Source organism: Pseudopodoces humilis, chromosome 12, assembly GCF_049639895.1.
Source record: "Pseudopodoces humilis isolate 2021_Gansu_Grassland_sample_001 chromosome 12, ASM4963989v1, whole genome shotgun sequence".
NCBI classification, from domain to species: Eukaryota; Metazoa; Chordata; class Aves; order Passeriformes; family Paridae; genus Pseudopodoces; species Pseudopodoces humilis.
In genome coordinates this window covers 18025525-18044655 of record NC_142211.1, presented here as the reverse complement: position 1 = coordinate 18044655, position 19131 = coordinate 18025525, and the positions used below count along the sequence as shown (strand labels likewise).

The following is a 19131-nucleotide window of genomic DNA, read 5'->3' as shown; positions in this document are numbered from 1 at the left end:
AGACCTTTTATGATTGCTTAATAGTTATGGTCAATTTATTTTTCTTGCTTTTCTGACAAAAAGCCACACCAGAAAGTTCATTTTTTATTCTTTATTGTATGCCAAAGTTCATTAAAGATGGGGTTTTGCATGTATACAAGTTGCTCAAAATTTGTGTCTAGGTAGAGATTCATTAGCAATCTGACTTATTTCAAAGCATAGGCTTGTTAAACTAGGCCACAAAAACAATACTGTGTACAAGAAATAACTAAAGAAGAGCTGCAGGTTCAGGAGTTTCCAAATATTACACATCTTGAGATCTCATCAGGAAATCAGAATAAAATCAAATAAAAGCAGTCATAATATAAAATAGCAGCTCCATGTAGCTTTTTCAAGTTTTAATTTTATTCACAAAGTGTCGCTTAGTTCAGTTTGCTTCATTCTTTGAAGCTTCATCAAAGTTTTCAACAAGATCTAGAAAAAGAAAAATGTTGAAATTCAAGTTTGACCTACTTCAGCTTTGCCAATTCCCTCACATCCTCCCCCCCCCCAAAAGAAAAGTTCCAGGTCATATTAAGTGGTTAAATGGCAAAAAAAAAAATAAAATCAGCTAATAAAATACAAACCAAACAACATTTAAGAGTTTCATGGTTCATTCTCATTAAAACAAGTAAGTTTGAAATAGTTAATTATAAAGCACAATTCTAAGAGCATTTAACTTCACCATATCCACAACAGAGCAGTGATACTGAAAAGGCAGTTTCTTAGCACTCTTCTTATTGACTATTAAATAATTATCTTAGCCACAGCTATTATTCCTACATGGGACAAAAATGCTAGCTCAAACCAATGATCCATCTAAGTCTCATATGGTATCTGAAAACAATGTCCACAGACATTCTATAAAAGAATCACAGAACGGCCTGAGTTGGAAGGGACCTTAAAGATCATCTCATTCCAACCCAGACATGGGCAGGGACACCTTTTACTAGACCAAGTTACTCCAAGCCCCTTCCAATATGACCATGAACACTTCCAGTGATGGGGCAGCAACAGCTTCTCTGGGCAACCTGTGCCAGTGCCTCACCACCCTCACAGTAAAGAATTTCTTCCTAATCACAGAATTACAGAATCATTCAGGTTGAAAAAGACTTCAAAGATCATTGGGTCCAGCCTTTGACTGAACACCACCTTGTCAACTAGATCAGAGCACTAAGTGCCACATCCAGTAGTTTCTTGAACGCTTCCAGGGATGGGGACTCCACCACTTCCCCGGGCAGCCTGTTTCAATGCTTAACCACTCTTTCTGTGAAGAAATTCTTTCTGATGTTCAACCTGAACTTCCCTTGGCACAGCTCGAGGCGGTTTCCTCTCATCCTGTCACTTGCTACCTGGGAGAAGATGTCAACCCCCACCTTGCTACAACCTCCTTTCAGGTACTTGTAGAGAGTCATAGGATCACCCTTGAGCCTCCTTTTCACCAGGCTGAGCCCCCCCCAGCTCCCTCAGCCATTCCTCATAAGACTTGTGTTTCAGACCCTTCCCCAGCTCCATTGCCTTTCTCTGGACATGCTCCAGCACCTCAATGTCTTTCTTGGAGGGGTCCAAAACTGGACACAGTATTCAAGGTGTGGCCTCACCAGTGACAAGTACAGAGGGACAATATCTAAATAGTATCTAATTAATATCTAATGCATATCTACCCTGTTTCAGTTTAAAGCTGCTCCCCCTTATCCTGTCACTCCATGCCCTCACAAAAATATCCCTCTCCAGATGTCCTGCAGCCCCCCTTTCAGGTACTGAAAGGAATGATTAGTCAATACTCTTACTGTCCTTGTCCCAATCTTATACTGCATATATTATGTCTCAGCAAAATTAACTTCCTTTTCCTCCACTGAATGCTTGTTCTTACCTGGAACTTCATCATCGTCATCATCATCACCACCAGTAGCAAGTGGTGCTTTTCCATCCATAGCTGGAAAAACAAGCAGTTCAAAAGCATCAGTCAAGCTCATCATAAGCATCTTGATTACAAAGGTGCTTTGCTTTGTTTTTTGAAAATATTATCAAAGAGTCTGAGCTAAACTGCAATTCTCTATCCAGTTCCCCTGCTGAATAAAACTCTACAACCAATTATATGTTACTAATAATGCTCAAACAGACCAGTTGAAAAATGAGAAGATACATGCCAAACAAGTTTACTAGTCACCATTTTGGTTCTATATATCTAGAGTGCCTTGCATGGTAATAATTTTCAGCTAAAAGCACAGAGACTGATTTTACCAATTTCTCTTAAAAGCAGCTTGGTTTATTGATTACTGTAGTGGTTTAAATTTGCTGATTTCAGTTTCCTGGCCAATGCACCAAATAATGTGGTGCGTTTAGCGCTGGCTAAAATCACCAGTGCACTTACTCATTTTTTGCTGTGAGATATGGATTAGGAGGAGGACAAAACAGGCTCAAAACTTAAAAAGTATGAAGAAAACTTTATTAACAGAACTAAAAGAATAAAAATAATCAGAATAAAACCTTAAGAACACCTTTCCTCCCCTCACCTAACTTTTCTTTCCCAGCTGATAACGTAGAGATAAAACCTGGGATTTTAAATCAGTTACTAACTCTACAATAGTCTTTCATCAGTTCTTGTAGGGAGAGAAGCTTTCTCTCACCAGGCCATGGAGACTTCTCCACAAGAAACAGTTCTCTTGTGGCTTTTCATTTCCACAAATAGCAGCTGCCCGGGAAAAGATCTGCAATCGTGAAGTTCCTCCCATTTTCACAGCCTTCCCACAGCTGCATTTATGGACCATGTAAACTTATGGGGTATTATTTTAAGGATGAGCTGTTCTCTTCATCTATCTCTGCAATCATCTATCTCTGGGAACAGAGGTCTTCTCTCCCTGAGGGCAAGGGTTTTCATAACTCTCTCTCTGTTCAAACATCTCATGGGATCACAGTCCCTTCGGCATCTATTTTGCTTCATCATGGATACCTCTGCTCACATCTACAGTTTGAACACTCCATCCCCCCATGCTTTCTCACGAATTCAAGGGGATGTTTTAGTGTATCATAGTCCATCTCCATGGCCTTACCAAAAGAACTTTCAACCTCAATACTAGGGCATCTCCTCATTCTCCTTCCACCTGAGACTTGACTCCTTTACTGACCTTGGTGTCTTCATGCTGTCATTCTACATGTCGACAGTCTGTCCTTTTCTCTCTCTTGAGATCAGATCAAGGTCTGCAGGTCTCATCTGTGTAGTGAAACGGTTAATATCTTGTCCAGGCCTGCAGATGGTCATAGCCAGTGGCCGAAGCAGTCACAGTGATGGATTGCAGGCCACACCGGGTCCCTCCCTCTGCCCAGCAGTTGCTGGGGGGGGGGGGGGTGGGTGTGGGGCTGGCCTGGCCCGGAGCCACTCCCAGGGCCCAGCAGACCCTGGCTCAGTGCAGGCCAATGGTGGGAGCAGGGCTTGGTGTTAGCAAGATGTTAGCAGCTCTGAACTGGCCCAGCTTCAGCTGGAGTCCCACGGCCTCCTGTCCCCCACCCGGCCACCACTGGGGCCTGGCTCAGCCCCACCAGGCTGCGGTGCAATGGGGCCAGCCCCACCAGTGCTCAGTTACCTTTTGAGGCTGGAAGCAAGAGAGAACTGGTTCTTGTGGAGAAGTCTCTATGGCATGGCAAGAGAAAGCTCCTCTCCCTACAAGAACTGATGAAAGACTATTGTAGAGTTGGTAACTGATTTAAAATCTGTGACCCTGTGAAAAGCCTGTGCTGGAGCAGGCTCCTGGCAGGATCTGCAAAGAAAGGATCACATGCTGGAGCAGGTGTGCTGGCAGGACCTGTGACCCCATGGAGGAACCATGCTGGAGAAGCCTGTTCTTGAATGACTGTACCCTGTGGAAGGGACTCACGCTGGAGCAGGGGAAGAGTGAGGAGAGTGGTAGAGACACAGCATTAGGAACTGACCACAACCCTCATTCCCCATTCCCCTATGCCACTCAGAGGTAGAAGAGTTGGGAGTGAAATTAAGCCCAGGAAGAAGGGAAGAGGTTTTAAGATTTGTTCTTATTTCTCATTATCTTACTCCAATTTGATTGGTAATACATTCAATTAATTTACCCAAGTTGAGTCTGTTTTGTCCATTATGGCAATTGGTGAGTGATCTCCCCCTGTCCTTATATTAACCCACCAGTCTTTTATTCTATCTTCTCCCCATCTTGCTGATGGATGGGATTGAGAGTACATCTTGGTGAGTACCTGGCAGCCAGCCAAAGTCAACCCACAACAGCAATCTTCAGGTAAGCTTAATGTGGCAGCATTTAGCCAGGCTTTTAGCATAGTTGAAAAATGGGAAAGCTATGACTAAACCCTATAAATCCCTGCAACTGCATTTGTTGCCATTAAGATACAGCTAGCTTATCTTAAGCGTTATAACCTAAAGGGCTCAAAGAACAGTTGCTTTCAAAAATGCACCCCAAAAGCAGCTTGCCTAGCTAGTCTGCATCTGTGGTATGATGTCTATTGTTAACAGGCATAATAACATTGCCACTGTATCCAAAAAGGCTTTTGTTTAAAAGTGTTATGTTTAATTGCTTACATAAAATGACAAGGTTTCAAGTAGATGTGCATCCTCCTAGAAAATATACTGATGCATTTTTGTGCATTAATAGATATATTTTGAAGCCACAAGTCCCCCTTGGAATTTAACTTACAGTCTGTTAACATAGTTTATCAAATATACTCTATTTCTTAATGAGAATAGAGAGCTACAGTGGGACATAACTGAAAAAGAAAAGGTAAAAGCCATTACATGTTTTGAAACAAATCAGTGCCTAATTTACAAGGTACAAATAATTTAAATGCTTTATATGTGGAGCAAATATAATGGGAGTAGAGGGTCTATTCTACAAATGTGAGCAGGTTGACACACTAAAGCAGAATGATAATCTATCTAGTCTACAGTTCCTGACAAAGGTCTGCCTAGACATCAGTGTAAATGTGCACGAGGTCACATCTAAGAAGTCTGAATTTTGTATGCTGGTGGAAGAAGAGGACTCAGTGAATCCTGGAACCTGTAGGCTATTCCAGCTTCTACCAACAGTAAAACCACACATGAAACATCTTTAAGGCTATCACTCTTGGTTAGGAATTACTGGAGCATGAAATGATGCAGATATGCATGGGATTGTTTATCCAAATGCCACCCCCAACATATGCTAATGGCAAATACTGACTGCATGAGCTAGCTATAATGGTTTTACACTATTCAGAAACTTCCTAAACCAGAAAGAACTGCACCATCTCCTGATGCCTAACATTAAAAGGTGTAAGGCAACCAGAAGGGAAATAAATGAATTTTCATGAGGCTCAAGTATCCAAGCAGGGCAAGAGTGTCCTGAGTAATAAGCCAGCTGGACTTATAAACAGAGCTGTAAACTAGATTTATTGGGGGAAGGACACTGTTTTCTAGGCACTTGAGAAGAGCCAGGGGCTGCCAAGGCATGAGGAATAAACAGAAAACACCTGTGAATTGCCTCAAGGGAATTAGGGTGAGCTCCTCTAAAAAGGGGATGTGGCTGACAGCCCAGCTGAAGTGCCTCTATACATGTGTACACATCATGGAAAACAGAAGGAGCTGGAAACAGCTGCCCAGATGGAAAACCACAACCTCATTGCTATCACAGAAATTTGGTGGGACGAATTGCATTATTAGAGTGCTATGACTGATGACTATAAACTACTCAGAAGGGACAGACAAGGAAGGAGAGGTGGGGGAGTTGCTGTCTATGCCAAAACCAGGATTGATTGCATGAAGCGATCTTTGAAGAACAGCAAGACACAGGTCAAAAGCTTATGGGTGAAAATTAGAGACCAAGTCAAGAAAGGAAACTTTGTGGTTCAACTGCAGCCTTCAAATAAAGATCCCCTTTTATATTACCTCCTTACTAAAATTATCTTGAGTTTCATTTTCAGGTTGAGAAAAAGGCAACAGCAGGAAGCATCATGCTTGCATGCCCTGATCCTGATAGCGGTCATTAACCACCCAGATATCTGCTGGAAAAATGGCACAGTGAATTGCAAGCAGTCCAAGAAATTAGTGGAGTGCTGAAGTGAGTTGACTGTGGCCAGACACCAAGTGCCCACCAAGCTGCTCTATCACTCCCCTCTTCAGCAGGACTTGAGAGAGGAGAAAATAAGATGGAACAAAACTCATGGGTCAAGATAAAGGCAGGTTAATAAAGCAAAGGCCACATGCAAAAGCAAAGGAAGACAAAAGATCTATTCTCGACTTCTCATCAACATGCAATGTTTGACCACTTCCTGGGACAAGGGCTTCAGTCTGTGTAGCAGTTGCTCCAGGACACAAATATCTTAATAATGAATGCCCCCTCCTTCCTCCTCCTTTCTCTTAACTTTTATTGCTGAGCAGATGTTAATATCCCTTTGGTCAGTTGGGATCAGCTGTCCTGGCTATGTCCCTTCCAAAGATATTTGTCTACCACCAGCATACTCTCCTTGGGGGATGAACAGGGGGTATTGTTGGAGAGACAGCCTCGATGCCAAAGCACTGGTATGTTATCAACACCTTTCTAGCTGCCAATACACAGCACTGTGAGGGCTGCTATGGAAAAAGTTAACTCCATGTCAGTAAGACCCAATACAAATGCTTTGAGGACAACTTCCTAGTACAGGTGATGGAGAGCCCAACCAGAGGAGAGGCACTGCTGGACCTGTTGCTCACTAATGCAGAAGAATTTATGGCCTTAACCTGAGACATGAGATTCAGATTAGATATTAGAAAAAAAAATACTGTTAGGGTGGTCAGGCATTGGAGTAGGTTTCCCAGGAAGGTGGTGGAGTCACCATCCCTGGAGGTGTTTAAGAGGCATCTGGATCTGGTGCTGGGTGATATGGTTTAGGGGTTACAGTGGTAGTGCTGGGTTGATAGTTTGTCTTGGGTTGCAATGCAAGATGTAACCAAAAGTATGTATTCTATTACCATCTGTTAAAACTAGGGGGGCAGTGTTCTTTATCAATTCCAGACCCATCCTCCCTCCAGGGGGCTATCTTCTGTTAATGGGCCATTGAGTCTCACTGCATGACTGATAAAATTACATCATCCCATTGTGAGATGGGATCCAGGGGGAGGAGCCAAGCATTCCTACCTAGATATAATTGGAGAATCGGAACACCACAGGCAGCCTTTCTCCACTGGCTTCCTAGAGGAAAGACTGGACCCATCTACACCACTGGACCTTCAGAGGAAAACTACACCCTTCTATGGGATCATTGCTTCAACAGAACCACATCTGTCACTCCAGGAGGACTGCAGCCACCATGTTGCACATGTGGCTTTTGCTTTATTAACAGATTTTTTTTCAGTGGGAAGTTCAGAGAAGAGAAGCATCATCAGCTTTAGGAATAGAGTCTATCTTTGCTGGCAGCAAAGCACAGAAATAAAAACCGTAACAATCAAGTTCATAACTGCCACAAGAAGTAGAAAGCAAGTAGGAAAACCCTACATGCAGGACATGAAACATGGTCCTGATGCCTTGGAGTGGCTACCTAGAACAGAGGCTACACAGAGTTAAAAGAATGAAGTAGGTATTTATTAAAAGCCTTCAATAGATACACCTTGGGCAGTGCAAAAGCCTTGTAGAGACTACACCCAAGATGGACGATGGTCACAAGTTTTTCAGACAGATATGTTTGGTCTATTTGCATATCAGAGGTTAATTGTTCAATTACAGCTTCAGGCAATGAAGTCATATTCCCCTGGTTTGCTTTCCCCCCCAATTCACTTTTGTTTATACTTTTTGGGGCCTGAGGCAGAGGGTGTCCTTGGTTCTCAGGACTGGAAGGATTGTTTTGTCTGACAAAAATGTGAAGAGAGCTTACTAACACTCTATATGGAGTTCAGAGTTATACACTAATGCTGTACAGGATCTGAAAAATATAAACACTAAAACTTAAGGCATCAGTCCCAGACCAGTACATCAGGCCAGTACAAGCCTGTCTTCTGCTCCCAATTCTTACCCTGTAGCAGCAGCAGCAGCAGGAGCTTTTCCAAACACCAGATACTTAGGTCCCTCCTCTACATTTTTCACATAGTTTTAGGGAGAAAAAGTGTTCAGGTTCTTTTACTAATTTAAGGATAGAATACAAAATTGGTGTATCTACCTTAATGATCATGCCAGTCCTGTTCGCTACACTGTTCTACACACAGAGAAATTATGTTTCCTTACAAATGCTGTATAAATGCCTCTTAGCTATCAAAAAGCCCATGCAAGAAATAACACCTTCACCACATCTGTGAGGGAACAAAGCAGTAGCAAGATGTCTGTCCTCAAGTCCCTCTCCTATTATTCATGTTTCCATTAAAAGCGTCAAAACAGATATACCTTCTTTTAAAACCTAACTTTCTCAGAGTAACTCTATCTAGCTTTAATGAACTATGTATGCCAAAATATGGTAGCCACAGCAAGTAGTAAACTACCACGAAATCAAGTCTGGCTACAACTTTCTAGTCCTAGACCAGCTGCAAGATATGCTGAGAAACAGGTGCTTCTGCTTTATTCTGTTATATTCATTGTTGGATTTGAGCTATAAATAAGATTTAAGTGTCTCATTTCTTTAGCATTTTATAATATGCTTGCAGACAGTAAGAGTGCACTGAATTTTACCGCAGCTATAAAAATAAGCCCCATAGCTGCCAGCAGGAAACACATTCAAGTTTTAACTTACATTGCTTGGGTAGGGCTTCTGCCAATCTCCTCAGGCTAGTTAAGCTGTCAGCTCCAAGCTGATTTAAGATGCTAGGAAGCATTTCTGTCAGCTGCTTTGTCTCAGCATGGCCAGTGATAGTGAAAGTGTTAGCAGCCAGGGATGCCTGAACTTTAGGGTTATTGAAGTGAATGACTGTTCCTTGGTTGGTGAACATATTTACCTGCAAGGGAAAAAAACCAAAACCAAAACCAGTATTTCAAGCAGTTTAGAATGATTTTTCAATTTAATGGGAAACTAGTTGAAGTTCCTAAAGCTCAATTAAGCACCCATAGATAATTTACAGGCAAGTTTAAGATGTTACTTACAAGGAAATTAAGTTTTATATATTCTATATTTCTATATAGAAAAGCATTTTCCCTTTTCAAGCAATTACCTCTTCAATTCCAGAAATATTGTTGACACCCAGTTTCTTCAAAGAAAACTGAAGTTTCTTGTCATCTGCTGTAGCTGTTCTATGGACAACCTTCTTCTTTCTGCGGGCAGTACCCTTCGCAAAAAAAAAAGTTATTAATTAATATTTAAGTAGTTCTTTGCAAACTCTAATTTTTGTGGCCATATTGTAGGAGTCCAGAAATGCAGAGACTTTTTTTGTCTATTTAATTCTTTAAAAAATACATCAGTCATATATAATATTGACAGAAAGGCTTCAAAATATTCCTGAGCAAGCCATAGTTTGTAAGAAATTAAATAGAAAGTAGAGAAATGTTTCTTTTATCACTGAGGTGAAAATATAGATTTTAAGAGGGTTTCACACATGGAGTAAAGATGGAGGAAAAAGGGTGTAGTTTTTAATCCTTCTTCTTCCTTCTTCTCCATGCTTCTGCAGTTTTTAGAAGCACAGAGAATGATTGGTTTAGAATTAGTCACACTTTTAATTACATGAGTAGATATAGAAAACCTATTTGGTGAGATATAATAACAATACACGTGTCTGTAGTTAATAGGGTAAAAGTTGGTATAAAGGTGAAAAGACCACGTGGTTCGGAGCCATTTTGTATCATCAGAACAAAATGAACCAGGCTGTGGTGATTTAAGCTTGTGCAGCTAGTCTGGATAGACCTGCCAAGTTTCTGTAAGGATCCTTCAATAAACACGAGAAACCAGAAACTAATGAGCTCGGGAGTTTTCTTCGAATAAGGACTGAGATAAATGGGACTCCCCATGAGGGAGGATCCCAGGGGAATTCAGCCCAAAGGAGGCTGAGAGATACTAAAGAAAAATTACACATATAACTACTCTGCAGCCATCTACAAATAAACTTTGTATGCAAAGTTTTACTTCTGTGTTTCAGCACACAACCCCACTCTTTCAACTGCACTGCAGCAGTCTTTTCCTTGCTAAAGCAAGCTTTGCATGTTTGTGAGAAGTGTGAGACTTCAGGATGCAATGCAAAACAGAAGCTTTATTTCCTAAGTCTCATGGGGATGGTGCAACATCCTACTTAGGAAAGAAAAACTTCAAGTGTGTCCTTGTCTGTTACCATAGGCATAAAATTGAAAACTGGTCATCTCCTGAAGACTGACATACTCTATAGTCTTGTATACCTAAAGAGTTGCTAGCTTAATTTGGTGACAAATCAACCTCTACAGAAAGATCTATTCAGACATCATTCCTAGGACTAACCCCTAACAATACCTTTGATCTTTATAGTTCCGAGTAACTGAATTCTTAATTACCCTGGTTATATATTTATTGCCAGACAGAGCAGTGTAATCTGGTTATATATTTATAGCCAGACAGAGCAGTGTAATTCCTGAAAGTATGTGTGTGCAAGCGTAACTGCTACAGCAATACTAATGATGATCAGTGTAGTGACAGGCCATGTCTGCACTCCAGGAACTTATACCATTGTTGTAAAGGGGGATGGCGGGGGGGGGCGAGGAGAGAAATCAGGTCCACAATGGTCAGGAAAACCTTTGCTGGAATGCCCCTAACCATCAGCTTCCTATTGAAGAATGCACAACAGATTTCAGTCTACCATCCCAGTAAATACAAATGATCTCTCTTTTTTTTCTATCCCTTATTCTTTACAGTGTCACACAATATGGAGTTGCATCTGGTTTATGTTAGGGATTACCTAGAGCTGTGAATGCCAACTGTTTAGATGATACAAGTTACCAAGAATTAGGATGAACTTTCATTGTTGCTCTACTTCTGACATTTTTGTTCCAAGAAGTTATGAAACAGTTGTGAAAAATAAGTAGCAGTTCTGGCCACAGTTTACAGCTGTCTTTTCAGGCTGCAACTTACGTAGCTTCATCAGGGTTTAAAGAAATGAACTTCAAGATTGCTTAAAGGTTACTAGAACAATGTAAGACAAAACCCAAAATTAGTGCATGACATGAATAGAAGTTTGGACAATGATGTTGCTCAGCCAAATAAGAATAAAGTTAAACAGCTGATTCTGATACTGAAAAGTCAGAGTTTGCCTCTGGTGCCACAGGGGAAAACTTCTGAGCAGTTTTCAGTAATTTCTGAAGCCCATTAATTTTTCCTTAGACAATTTTAAGTTGTAGTCAAATTTTGACAATAAAGAGTCAGAGACTATAAAGCTATCAAAAATATAATTAAGAAATGAAAATGAGAAAACCCAAACCACTTTTTTATTCCAAATAGACATCTCCATCTGATGGACTTACACACTTGTGTAAAATTTGAAGAACACATATTTCCCCAAAATATTTTATGGACATGATCTTAGAGGTATTTTCAAACGTAAATGATTTTATGAAATATATTTTTTAAGAAATACTTCTATGTAATATTCCAGACCGCTCCTTTTTAGAAAGCAAAACAAGCAAAGGTTAAGTTCCCCTACAGACACAGAGCTCTAGATTTCTCCAGGAAAAAGGTTTGTAAGAATCAACATTACATTTAGCTGTATCAACACCCTGCACAAAAATGTCAAATTCCACATAATGAAGTACTACAATAGCCCTCCACCTAAATATAATATTTATCTTTTTAAGATCTGCAGGCCTGCAATGTCATGAAAATCTTACACCAGAGGCAATGTGCAACCTTTTCTCACAAGAAAGAAGAAAAAAAAAAACAACCCCTGTCACTCTATTAGGAACGGCTGGGTAGAGACGACACAGACTCTCATGGAGTCAGAACAGGAGAAATCCTTAGTTTATTACTTCAGGCTTGTTTTATAGACTGGTTCATGGAAAGTACAGAAAGGAAACTCTTATTGGTTAGTAAACCACTACATCACCATCATTGGTCAGTGGTGCACACCACCTCCTGACCTTCTCCTGCAAAGAAAACAAGGGACAGACAAACAGCACCTGGCACGGCTGTTTTCTGTCTCTGAGGATTGTTTTCAAATCCTCCCATGAATTTCCCAGGCTAGCTCTCAGGCAGGACCGAGCCACGCGGCCTGCAATAACCACAGGCACTCTGGTTCAGATTTAGCATCCATAAACCCCAAAATAGTAGTGATAAAGGTTAAAGCCCTCTATGGGCAATACACACATGCTAGTAACATGCACATAATCATAAACATAATACAGCAGTCCTCTGCTTAACTAGTAATCCATATAAAGAAAACACAAAATCACCAATCCAGTTAATTACTGGATTAATCCTGATTTAAGACTGACTAAATATCCATTTAAAGGCAAAAAGCTTCAACACGTGAATAAACGCTACTGGAAATTGTCAACAAGAATTCTGCTGAATAGAATCACAGAGTAGTTTGGGTTGGAAGAGATCTCAAAGATCATTTAGTTCCAACCCCCTGCTGTGGGCAGGGATACCTTCTACTAGACCAGGTTGCTCCAAGCCCCATGCAACCTGACCTTGAACACTTCCAGGGATGGGGAAAACACAACTTCTTGAGGCAACCTGTGCCAGTGACTCACCACCCTCTGTCAGGGACTGAAATGATTCAGGCCTTAAACATTGTTATGAAGGAGTTTTGCCTGCCCATTGTAGAAAAAACTGTATAAATAAGCTATAGCCACAGAAACCTCCTTGAAGAACTTTGGACTGTGAGTTAAGCCACAGAATCACAGAATCACTAGGTTGGAAGAGACCTCCAAGATCGAGTCCAACCGATGCGCCCTAATACCTCAACTAAACCATGGCACTGAGTGCCATATCCAGTCTTTTGTTAAACACATCCAGGGATGGTGACTCCACCACCTCCCCAGGCAGACCGTTCCAGTATTGCATTACTCTTTCCATGAAGAACTTTTTCCTAATATCCAACCTAAATTTCCCTTGGCGCAACTTGAGACTGTGTCCTCTCATTCTGTCAGTTGCTGTCTGGTGAAAGAGATTGACCCCCACCTGACTACAACCTCCTTTTAGGAGGTTGTAGAGAGTGATAAGGTCACCTCTGAGTCTCCTTTTCTCCAGGCTAAACAACCCCAGCTCCCTCAGACGTTCTTCATAGGGCTTGTGTTCCAAGCCCCTCACCAGCCTCGTTGCCCTCCTCTGGACGCACTCCAGTGTCTCAACGTCCTTCCTAAACTGGGGGGCCCAGAACTGGACACAGAACTCAAGGTGTGGCCTCACCACTGCCAAGTACAGGGGAAGAATGACCTCCCTGCTCCTGCTAGCCACACTATTCCCGGTACAAGCCAGGATATCACAGGGACTTGTGCAACCCTTGATAGTAAAAGGTCTTAAAATCTTAGAAAATTTGGGGACTTAGAAAGAAAGTTAGGTTTGCCAAGCCCTGGGAAAAGTAGGCCCTAGGAAATGTTAGACCTTGTACTTGCTAAAGATCATGTCAAACTGCACCTGTGTAATCAGTAGATGATCATGATACAATTGTTAGATATGACTGGATATAATTATTGTTTAAAGAACATGAGGAACAATGTTAGGGGGCTGGGGGGGATCACGAGAAATTCATGCTTGGGTAAAAACAATGCATACAATAGAACAATGTAAGTTTAATAATTAATATGTAAGTTGTATAACGATAGAGTATAAAACATGTTCAGCTCAAAACCAAGATGGGTCAGATTTGGGTATGTGTACCCCTAACACCCTGAGCTCTTAATAAAGCACCTTCATATAATCATCCCGTGATTATGTGTGTTCCTGAATGCTAACACCCTCAGGTTCTTTAAATGGTCTCAAAGCTGGTCTTCTAGAGTGGGTGATTCTTCATTCTCCCAGTCCCTGCATTTACCTTCTACAACTCAGGTGGTGTGCTGGTGAAAACTGAGGAAAAAATGTCATTGAGTACTTCAGCCTTTTCCATGTCCTGGGTAACCAGGTCTCCCATATCCTTCCAGAAAGGACACACATTGTCCGAAGTCTTCTTTTTATCACTGACGTACGTATAGAAGATTTTCTTGTTACCCTTGACATCCCTGGCCAGATTTAATTCTATCAGTGCTTTAGCTTTCCCAACTTGATCTCTGTCTGCTCAAACAATCTCTCTGTATTCCTCCCAGGCTACCTGTCCTTGCTTACACCCTCTGTAGGCTTCTGTTTTTTGTTTGAGCTTGTCCAGGACCTCTTTGTTTATCCACACAGGCCTCCTGGCATTTTTGCCTGACTTCCTCTTTGTTGGAATGCATTGCTCCTGAGTTTGGAGGAGGTGATCCTTGAATATCAACCAACTTTCTTAGGCCACTCTTCCCTCCAGGGCCCTATCCCATGGCGTTCTACCAAGCAGATCCTTGAACTGACCAAAGTCTGCTCTCCTGAAGCCCAGGACAGTGAGATTGCTGTGTGCATTCCTTGCTGCCCCAAGGATCTCAAACTCCACCATTTCATGGTCAGGGCAGCCCAGGCTGCCCTTGAGCTCCACATTCCCCACCAGCCCCTCCTTGTTGGTGAGAATAAGGTCCTGCATAGCCCCTCACCTCATTGGCTCCTCTATCACTTGGAGAAGGAAGTCATCAACCCATTCCAGGAACCTCCTGGATTGCTTGTGCTCTGCTGTGTTGTCCCTCCAACAGGTATCAGGGTGGTTGAAGTCCCCCATGAGGACCAGGGCTTCTGAATGTGAGGCTGCTCCTATCTGTCTGTAGAGGGCCTCACCCAGTCTTCCTGATCAGGGGGCCTGTAGCAGACTTCCACTATAATGTCACCTGTCCCTGCCCTCCCTTTAATCCTGATCCATAAACTCTGTCAGCTCCTCATCCATCCCCAGGTGGAGCTCCATGCACTCCAGCTGCTCATTGACGTAAAGGGCAACACCACTTCCTTGTCATCCCTGCCTGTGCTTCCTAAAGGGCCTGTGTCCTTCTATTCACACATTCATCACAGGAGCCTCCCACCATATCTGTGTGTTGCCAATAAGATCATAGCCCTGCAGGCATGTGTGCATCCTGTTTATTCCCCATGCTGCATGTGTTTGCATAAAGGCATTTAAGTTGGGCTCCTGATGAAGCTGATTTATTGGCTGGAATTCCTCAGTGCTGCTATTCAGATGCTCTCCTGCTGACCTGTGAACCCTCTCCAGGCTTTGGGCATCTCTCCCTGGCCCTGGCATCTAACTAGTAGGAGTGGGATAGACTGAGTTTCCCCTCTCTTGGCAATTTTGGTTTAAAGCCCTCTTTACCAGCTTGGCAAGCCAATGACTGAAGATGATCTTCCCCTTCTCTGACAGATGGACCCATCAGCCCCTAGCAGACCAGGTTTCTCAAACCAAGTCCTATAATCTAGGTAGCCAAACCCTCAGCTGTGGCACCAGTACTGTAACCATTTGTTGATTTGCCAAATTTGACTAACACTTTCAAACTCCTTCCTTTTGATCAGGAAGACTGATGAAAAAACTACCTGAACTCCAGAGTCCCTTACCATTTCTCCCATTGTCTTATTTTAGAATAGCTTGTATTCTAAATATTGTGTACACATTTCTCAGGTATAAAAACCAAAAAATTGCTAACAAATTCTTGCCTTAAAACTGAAACTGTAATTAACATGTTTACTAGCATACAACTAAACTCAGCATACTTTTTTATTTTCAGATTATAAGTAATCACAAAGCTACATAAATTCAGATGTTATAAAAAATTAAAAAGGTCTTCCAAGCATGTTATTCTACAATGACAAGAGTATGAGAAATACAGAAACTCCAGCTTTGTTATAAAAAGTAAGAAAACAGCCATGGGCATCTTAAAGATCTGTGATGAGAATTTGGAGTATAGCCCTCTAGTTTATTATGAAAACTATACCAAAGATCATTTACTGTAAGGTCTACTTACTTCAAATCTTAATCATAGAATATCCTGAGCTGGACATGACCCACAAGGATCATAGAGTCCAACTCTTGACTCTGCACAGGACAGACCCAAGATCCACACCATGTGCCTGAGAGCATTGTTGAAATGCTTCTTGAACTCAGACGAACTTGAGGCTGTGATCATTGCCCTGGGGAGCCTGTTCCAGTGCCCAACCACCCTCTGGGTGAAAAACCTTTTCCTAATATCCAACCTAAACCTCCCCTGACACAGCTTCATGCCATTTCCTCAGGTCCTATCACTCGTCACCAGAGAGAAGAGATCAGTCTGCCCCTTCGCTTCCCCTCGTGAGGAACTGGTAGACTGCAACTACAGTTGTAGACTGAGGTCTCCCCTCAGTCTCCTCTTCTCCAGTCTGAACAAGCCAAGTGACCTCAGCTACTCCTCATATGGCTTCCCCTCTAGATCCTTTACCATCTTTGTAGCCCTCCTTTTGATGCTCTCTAATAGCTTTATATCTTTCTGTGGTGGTGCATCCCCCCTTTTTTCCAGGCCACACTGTGATTTGAGAAACACTTGACAAACAGCACATGGGCTCAGCTGTTCTTGCGCTTATCAGAAACACTGTCTGCTCCCAGGAACTGCTGCTGTCTAATGAGCTCCTGTTTTCTTTATGAACAGCCTTGGAAACTGTTTTCCTTGCTTGAATGGCATAATATCCCCATTCTCACACTTTCGAAGAAAGTGTAGACCCAAACTGTGGCCAAGATGTCTCAGGATATGCACTGTTATGACTAAAGCCCACTCTCTAGTGACCCTATAAACAGCACTCCAAAATGAGACCCTTTGAGCTCTTCTGGACTGCAGCAGGCTGTGACCAGCAACCTCCCTCTGAGTAGGGCCTCTCAGAGCCAGCAAACTCTCATGTTTGCTGTACTCAGAGGATTGCCAAACAACAATGAGTCCTGAGACAATACCCCCACTCCTCGAGGCCTGACCCTTCAGCTGCTGGGGAGATGCAAAGCCATCTGAGACGAATATTTCACTTACCCTTGAGGGGAATTTTTCACAGGTAACTTGCACTGACTCTTTATACCTGTGTGCATACACATGCACATATGCTATAGGAGAGCTGGGAGAAATTATGCTTTCTTAGATGTTTAAGTACCTTAAATATCTAAGTAGGTTAGGCCTGTAAGTAAGGTTAAGTCATAAGGTATAAGCTAAGTTAAATGCTACTGTTATTCCTCTGGTAAGTTGTTAAGGTTAAGGTATAAGTTAAGTGTTGTTCTTTTGTTAAATTCTTAGGTTTAAGGTATAAGTCAAGTTAAAGTACTGTTAAGTTTGAGTGCTGTTAAGCTTTTAGGTCATATTCCTTTTTATCCTTGCCGTCACACGCACACATGCATGCACACCCCCACACCCCCCCCCCAGACAGTTCTCAGTTCATTTCTGTTTTGATTGCCTGGATTTTGTTTGGTTTTGTTGTTGCTTGTTTTCCTTGGTGTGCCTTAACTGTCTAGTAAGCAATAGAGTGAATCTTGCCAACAAACTTTGTCATGCTGTTACTTAATATTAAATTTATTTTTTACCGATACCCTTGCTGCTGATTTTTTAAGTGATATCAAACAGTTGTTCGCAACACTTTCTTATATTGTGATGCCCAAAACTGCACACAGTAGTCGAGGTGAGGCTGCACCAGTGCATGCAGAGCAGAGGAGGACAATCACTTCCCTTGACTGGCTGGTGATACTGTGCCTGATGCACCTCTGGACATTGTTGGCCCTTCTGGCTGCCAGGGCACTGCTGACTCATATCCAGCTTACCATTGACGAGGACCCAGAGGTCCCTTTCTGCAGTGCTGCTCTATGTTTCATTCCCTAGTTTGTACATACATCCAGGGTTGCCCCATCCCAGATCCCTTTTAATATAGCCTATATAAGAATATAGGCTACAAGTCAGCTATAATATAACAAATCCAAACGGAAAAGGCTGGAGGTTCAACTCCTACATTCTGCTTCTACTGAACTGACTAGAGATCCCTGCAGCAGTGCAGCTTCCCCCAAGGACAGTCCAGCCAAGGCAGGAGTCCTTAAGGCTGCTCCCCACCCGAGTTTTCAGAATCCCACATCAGAGGCCCAGTGTATGGACCGTGACACACAATCCTGAAGGCAGGGATGGAAGACAATTCCTACCTTGCCACCAATGCGCACTTGAGCCTGGAGCTTGGCAAGCTTTTCTTGGTTCATGATTGTTTCTTTCATCTGTGGAAGCAACAAGAGCACCCATGCAAAACAGATCAGGAAGCACTCGGTGGCCCAGGCCGCAACTTGGGCCCGGCAGTAAGGTAGGTGGGCACAAGGGGCTCCGCAGCTACCTCTCACTACACTCGCACACCCGACGGGAAGACGTCCAAGCCCTAACGGGGTGGGGGGGGGGGGGGGGGGGGGGGGGGAGGGCGGTCGGGGGCGGTCGGTCTGCCACACAGTGCCGCCAAAGCTATGCTCAGGTCTCCTGAGGCCCTGCCCGTAACTGCTTTGCCTTGCCTTGCCCCAACCACAGCCGCCCACTAACCCGCAGCCCTTGTTCGCGCAACAAATTCCACCCTGCTCCCTCCCCAACGTCTCCTTTGTACCTTCTTAGAGCGGAAGCAGCGGTGCCAGAGCGGGGGGAGATGAGGGTTGTGGGAGCGGGATGAGAACCGAGCAGAACACGCGAGATGGCGGACGGAAGGGAGGCTAGGCACGCCGCTCTACCACCGCCTAAACCAGGAGAGTGCGCCCTATGCGGCAGTGAAATCTGGAGAGGCGGAGCCGCCACCGCAGGAGGAGGTAGAGGCACGAGATGGGGAGTGGAGGTTACCCTACTTGTAGGGAGCGATGTACTCCAGTAAGTGTGCTGTGCTAAGCACAGTAAATTTATTTATGTGGCTAAATTGGGGTGCAAGGTAAAGTCCACGCCTCTTCCCCGCCCCCCTTCCCCCTTCCCTTCCCCGCCACCCCCCCCCCGTTCCCCCCCCTTCCCCCCTCCCTTCGGGCGTGTTCGTTTCTGTTTGCGATCTGGTTTGGTGTGTGTGGCCTATCTCCCTTCCCTTTCTGCTTCCCCCATCTTCTCTTGCTTGCGGCCTCACCTGGCAGGGGTTTTTTCCCATTAATGGATCTGTCCTTGGTTTCACTTTTTTTTTTTCCTAGAAGATATTTAAATGTTG

At 43.1% G+C, this 19131-nt stretch overlaps 1 protein-coding gene across 1 annotated transcript; it reads right to left on the bottom strand.

The window, feature by feature from the left end:
• Positions 1-76: 76 nt before the first annotated feature.
• Positions 77-18855, bottom strand: LOC148183459 (transcription factor BTF3-like). Its single transcript, XM_088061592.1, has 6 exons — positions 18559-18855; positions 18119-18187; positions 9143-9256; positions 8728-8929; positions 1892-1954; positions 77-453 (listed from the first exon to the last, which is right to left on the bottom strand). Exons 2-6 carry the CDS (start codon positions 18185-18187, stop codon positions 407-409), a joined length of 495 nt encoding a protein of 164 aa, XP_087917718.1. The 5' UTR covers positions 18559-18855; the 3' UTR covers positions 77-406.
• Positions 18856-19131: the final 276 nt, after the last annotated feature.

Coding starts and splice junctions, on each gene's coding strand:
- LOC148183459 (XM_088061592.1), bottom strand. CDS start 18,187: ATGAAAGAAACAATCATGAACCAAGAAAAGCTTGCCAAGCTCCAGGCT. Junction 9,257..18,118: donor AAGTGCGCATTGGTGGCAAG/GTAGGAATTGTC, acceptor TTTTTTGCGAAG/GGTACTGCCCGCAGAAAGAA. Junction 454..1,891: donor TGACGATGATGAAGTTCCAG/GTAAGAACAAGC, acceptor TTCTTTTTCTAG/ATCTTGTTGAAAACTTTGAT.